The sequence below is a fragment of the Chaetura pelagica genome, unplaced genomic scaffold (assembly GCF_000747805.2).
Source record: "Chaetura pelagica isolate M959 unplaced genomic scaffold, ChaPel_1.0 scaffold350, whole genome shotgun sequence".
In the NCBI taxonomy this organism is placed as follows: domain Eukaryota; kingdom Metazoa; phylum Chordata; class Aves; order Apodiformes; family Apodidae; genus Chaetura; species Chaetura pelagica.
Window position 1 is genome coordinate 898,973 of NW_009951818.1, and position 5,812 is coordinate 904,784.

The 5,812-nt window shown below is 55.5% G+C and overlaps 1 protein-coding gene across 1 annotated transcript; it reads right to left on the reverse strand.

Annotated features, from left to right (window-relative positions):
* Nucleotides 1–2,501: 2,501 nt before the first annotated feature.
* Nucleotides 2,502–5,766, reverse strand: LOC104398453 (heme-binding protein 1-like). The gene is made up of 4 exons (XM_010008567.1): nt 5,683–5,766; nt 3,157–3,298; nt 2,832–3,015; nt 2,502–2,676 (listed from the first exon to the last, which is right to left on the reverse strand). The coding sequence occupies exons 1-4, from the start codon at nt 5,764–5,766 to the stop codon at nt 2,502–2,504; spliced, it is 585 nt and encodes a 194-aa protein (XP_010006869.1).
* Between the last annotated feature and the right edge of the window lie 46 nt (nt 5,767–5,812).

Here is a 5,812-nt window from a genome sequence, read left to right on the forward strand (position 1 = left end):
GCCAGCCTCTGTTCGCGGGGCACCTGGGAGGCAGGAGCTCTGCACCCTGCTGCGGGTGGAGGGCTGGGCACACACTGCCGGCTGCACCACACGTCACCCGCTCCTTGCTGTTCCCCTGCATCGCTCCAAGCCGGGGCACAGCAGTGCCAGCTGGCCCGGCCACCTGCGTGACACGGGCAGGACACCTCCCTGGCCGAGCAGACGTCTCCTGGGAAGCCCGCCGGGCAGTCGCAGCTCTAAACACCAGATTTCCAACCAGTTTGTTGAGCTGCTCTTGGCACGGTGTGGAAGACTTGCCATCAGGCACCCTCGGCACCCCTGAGAGCGCTGCTGGATCACAGAGGACGCTGAAGCCTTCACCCAGCCAAGCCTGTGGCACAGGCCTGGAGCGTGGCTGCTGTCCCGTGCGGTGGTGCCAGCCTGGAGCTGCACAAGAGGCCAGGACCTGGGAGACGACCCTGCTGCCCCGACGGGGCGTGTGGCTGCGCGGTTTTGCCGGTAGCCGCAGACCTGTCCTCCCTCAGAGGGAAGCCACCACTTCCTGTCACCTAAAGCTGTCCTGGTTGTGGCTGGGGACCAAGCAGCCTCAGAGGAAGTGGTTGCCTACTCAGCAGCCTGTAGAAGGCAAGTATTACTTCCACCTGCAAGCCCAGGAGAAGCAAGCAAAACCGCTGATGTGCAGTAAGTGGAAGGGTCTCTGTACCACACGTGCCAGCTGACTTGGCCCTCCTGCTGACACTGAGCCACCTGATCCCAGCCTCACATATGGGAATTGTTTCTCCTTCCCCGGGGGGGGAAGTGAGCACTGCGTTGTTGATCCAGGGATTGCCGCTCTTATCTGAGGAGCACTTGCCACATCAGCTGCCACACAGCCTCCCCACGCCTGCCTGCCTGTAGTGCCCCAGGGACCAGAACTGCAACACAAGATGCCCAGGAAACTGCTGGCTGCTCGTGCTGTGCTTGCCCAGACTCTGCCTGAAGCTACTTTGCTCCCTCAACAAGGGAGCTTGGCCCTGCTCTTCTCGCAGCCACAGGCTGGGCTGCCAGTGGGCAAGGCAGCCTGGACAGTGAACAGCATCTGACTGGGAAATGGAGTGGCAGAAGCCACCTGCATGGGTAGGGCAATGAGACCATGGAGGTGGCCTTCCCCACCTTTCCCCCCTCCAGCTGCATCATAGGGCCAGTGGGCCAGAGCCAGATTTGAGCAGCAGCAACAGGCAAGGCACACAGCCCATCTCCAGTTACAGTAGGAGGAAACTCCTTAGGAAATGGGTCAGAAGCACCCAGGAGTCCCTCCACACCAAGCCAGTTAAACATATCCCTGCAAAAATACACCAGTTCCTGCAGCCAACCAGCATGACGTGCAGTCGCATTGAAATTCTCAAAACCCAAGATCAGGTACCTATGTGCAGTACAAAGGAGCCAACTTTTTTGCACAGGATAAAAATTAGGCTAGAGCAGACCCCATCTTACAGAAAACCACCTTACCTGCAGAGAAGTATGGCCAGTTTGTAGTAGCAATAAGCAGCTTGGGCAGTAAAGCAGGGGCCGTGTCTGGCTGAGCATGTGGCCATAACCTGGGTAGACATTAGAGCTTTTTTAGTTCACTTTGCAGCCTGGCATGTCCTAAAGAGGGAGATACCAAGGCTTTCCCCAAGCCAACCTGGGCAGCCCCCATGCCCACCATCAGTAATTTGCAGCTGCAATGGTTTGAGCAGGTTTTATTTACTGTTGGCACCACCAGCTTCCCCCAAGAGAGCATGATGGTATTAATGGATGTGAAACACACTGATCAATGCACAACACAACACACAGTCGTGCCACTGCTGCTGCTGTCAGGACCTGTCCCTCTCAGCTTGCAGCAGGTCTGAAAATTAGCACCCACAACTGATAGACAAGGACTGCCAGCACCCTGGTCCTGTCTGAAGGATGGTGACTGACAGTCAGGGAAGCATCCAGCAGTCCAAAGAGAACCAACCCAGCACGAATCGTACAGAATCTACATCTTGCTTGTGGTGAGCCCTTTCCCACTTTGGACCCTCCTTTCCCTGTAGCAGCATTTCAGTGGCTCCATTTGGGACAGGTAGCCATCCTCGTAGGAAGAAGCCCAGATCCCAGACAGAGCTCCACACCTTGTACACAGTCATTTGCCTTCTAGACACCATCATCTCGTGACTTTGCCAAACACAAGCCCCACTAGCACGCCTGGCACAGCTCTGCAACCCCAGCTCAGAGCAAAGAGAAGTCCAGGTCAGGCACAAGCCCACACAGCTACCACCTTACACGAGCCCCCACTGCGTGCTTGCTGCAGAGGCTCTCCTTGGTGGCAGCTCCAGCCTTAGCTGGCTCCTGCAGGGGCGGGGGGAGTGCAGACCAGGCAGGTTTTCCCTGGCAGAGGGCAAGCCCACCCCGCAGTCTGTCCGTCGTTTTGCAGGTGGAGGGTTGGTCAGAAGTGCCACCACGCCGGGTCCGGCTGCAGCAGTCAGCAGTTACAGGAGGAGTCACTCTGCCCGGCAGATGAACCAGATCTCATTGCGGCGCTGAGGGACGCTGGGATTTTCGTAAACAGCCACAATGTAGGTTTCCTGGAACACCATGTCTGTGGACCCCAAGAGCTCCCAGAAGAGACTGATCTCTCGCAGAATCGTCTCCTCAGTGGTCATCCCGTAGAAAACCCTGCAGCAAAGGGAACAATGTAAGGAACAGAGCCAGTACATTCCCCCTTCCCACAGCCAGTGCTCCCATCCCCTTGCCCAAGGAACCACAGCAGCTATGCAGGGAGTTTATACACCTCTGCTGAGCTGAGAAAACTTCTCTCACGCTGGGGTCACCTGGTTATAACCCGGAGTGGAGCCCTCTCAATGATGTGGATTTCAGGGTCTGTGGGAACAGGGGGGTTTTGCTGGAACTCTCCTGGGAGATAATAGGCAGTTACGACCTCACGCTCCAGCTCAGTCCCCTCCTTGATCAGGTGGATTTCATTGAGCACTGGGACTGTCATACCCAAATAACAACCTGGAAGGAGGCAGGAAAGCAGTGGGCACAATGAGACTGCTGGGTCCATGGTGGTAGCCCTCCTCCCCACTCCAGATGAACTGTGGCAGAGCCTTCCCTCTGAGCAGCCTGCAGCCCCCTCCAGCCCCTGCCTGCACACACCTACAGAGTTCTCCTTGCAGATGTAGCGCATGAGCTTCATGAAGCTCATGGAGATGCTCTGCTCATACATGGGCTCCCCCTTGGTGACACAGGCCCACTTCCCAGCTGGGTACCACCGCTCCTCGTAGGCTGCTTCCTCGCACTGAAACAGGCCACAGACAAGTCAGGTGAGAGTTAAGCACACTGACAACACTGCAGCACTTGAGTGGCAAAACCAACACGGACAGGCAGGAAATGGGGAGACAGGACCCTGCCAAAATGAGATTCTGTGATTGGCAGGAGAGGCTGGAGAAGGCAGGAGTAACTGATGTCACACGCACCTCAGACAAGGACACTTAACAGCACTGGGCAAGAGTCAGCAAAAGGGAAGGCACAGACAGGGGACAGGCTGCAGGGAGGCTTGGAGGCTCCTGGCATGCACAAAAAATGCAGCACATCCTTAGCAGATGGCACAGGACTTTCTGCTCCTCTCCAGTCACTGTCCTGCCTGTTCACAAGGATGTTTGTGTTTCCAGGCACCCAAAGGCTGACATGATTCTCAGGTGCACAGCATTTTCCCTGAAGCACTGCGTGCATGGAGGACAGCAAGCAAAAAGCCTCCTGCCCAAGTAGAAGGCAAAGTCTGGCAGAAGAGCTCTAGCATTCAGAAGAGCTGTCAAGGTTGGAACAAAACTCTTCTCAGACCCTTCTCCTATACCAAGGATTGACAGCAGGAAGATGAGACAGGAACGCAGCTGGTGCAGAGGGGACAGCTTTGTGGGATGGATCAGACTCACTGTTTCCAGCACAGATTCCCAGTCTTCTGCACAAAGCCAACGGAGAAGAGGGGTGGGAAAACTGCATCTGGATCTGCTCATAGTTCAGCTCATGGTATATTTATAAGCACAGGTACCTCATAAAGAGGGGCTGGGAAGTCGTAGCCAGCACCTATCTTCCTGCTCTCAGCTTGTTCTTCAACCAGATTAAAGCAGTCATGAGACAACCTTGTTCCACGGAGCTCAGGGAACCTGTCCAAACTTCTGTGCTCAACAGCTGTGCTGGCAGTGAGCAGGCCTGGAAGTTATGACTGGCCTCAACACTGAGTGAAGATTCCCTGTGCCTCCACTCAAATCAGGTCACTACTCACAAAGCTGAACTGAAGGCAGAAGGAACACATCTAGGCTGCTTGTGTACCCACTCCTGTGGGTACCAGGATAAGAGTCCTCCAAAACACTGCAGGCCAGCCAACATTTGCGTTCTAGATGGGGCCATACCTGCTATTGTCCCACCAAGCAAAGCAAAGGAAGAGCATTTTCCAAATAAGGAAGCCACCAGTCTCTCTAGACTATTGGCAACTCTCATCTGCCACTAAGACTGCCACCCCAGCAAGGCACAGCCTGATCCTTTTATTAACTACTACCACTCTAGAAGATGAGGCTTGACTATGAGAAAGAATAAAGTTACTCCACACAGACCCAGTGGCAACAGGTCCCTGCAACACAAGCTGGGAAATCTGCCTGCGAACTGACAGAGCAAGGCTTTAAGGTGGCATAATAATCCACTTGCCTCCAGGAGGATGAAGGCTTGTAGTACTAACAGCTCAGGAGGAGCAACCAAATACTACTGATGTGCCTAAGCCTGGAAAACATGTCCTTAAGGGCCCCAGCTCCAGAGTCCACTCAGAATTACTGCCAGAAAGGGGCTCCTATCTCCTCACCCAGCCCCGGAGTCAAACTCCAAGAATCCTCCTCAGGCACAGAGGGGATGCCAATAGCAATAAAAGATCTTCAAGCTCCACACAGTCCCTGAGCCCCATTCCTGCCTGGGACTGGCATAGGTAAAGAAGAACCCAGACTACCTCCCTAGGCCCAGAAGAACAGGGGAAGAGGGAGTGAAGTTCCAGTTCAGAGCTGCACAACCCACGTGCTCAGACATGTTTTACAGGCAGGAGTGCTGTACCTCAGCCCAAAAGAAATTGGTTAAGCTCTCCTCATATAAAGGACAATTGACAGATGTCTTGGTAACAAGCTCAACCAAGCCTGCAGGGACACAAGAACCAGTCTGACAAGTACTTCTTCACAGTAGTTTCTCAAAGCTCAGAAGAACTCTTTTGTGAAAGAGAGGAGATGTGCAGCTTAGCCAGCAAACCCAGGAGATCTTCAGGCAGAAGGTACCACTTTGAGACCGGCAGTCACGACAAAACAACAAATGCTCACGTCTGGCAGCCAGGGCTGCAGGGCCCGTGTTCCCCACAGAAGCATCCTCATCTGGCACCAGCCGAGATCTCCAGCTCCACCCGCAGCTGCCTAACCAGCACAAACACAAACGCAGCAGGACTCCAAGCTACGCAACAGGGCATTCCGGAGCAGGCTCGGGGCTGAAAATTCACCCTCTGGGATGCGCGCACCCCGGCAGAGGACAGGCTGGCAAAGGAGGCAGCTGGAAGCCGAGGAAGAGGCTCCTGCTGCTTCCCAGGCTGGCAGCCTGGCCTCACCACGGGTGGGGAGCAGACGGAAACCCGGGCGGGCAGAGAGGGACGGGCCTCACCTCCTGGTGCTGCGAGAGGGTCACGTAGGGCACGGGCTCCCGGGCCTGGCTGTGCCGGGTCATCTGGAGGATCGGGCCTGCCATCTCTGCAAGGCAACGGGCAGGAGAGGCGAGGCTCGCCCGGGCGGGA

Bases quoted from the DNA above. Each gene is read 5' to 3' on its own strand.
- LOC104398453 (XM_010008567.1), bottom strand. From the start codon at position 5,766: ATGGCAGGCCCGATCCTCCAGATGACCCGGCACAGCCAGGCCCGGGAG. The intron at 3,299-5,682 runs GTGAGGCCCGTC...GGCCTGTTTCAG, and splicing joins CCCTCTCGCAGCACCAGGAG to TGCGAGGAAGCAGCCTACGA. The intron at 3,016-3,156 runs GTGTGTGCAGGC...GCCTCCTTCCAG, and splicing joins CTGCAAGGAGAACTCTGTAG to GTTGTTATTTGGGTATGACA.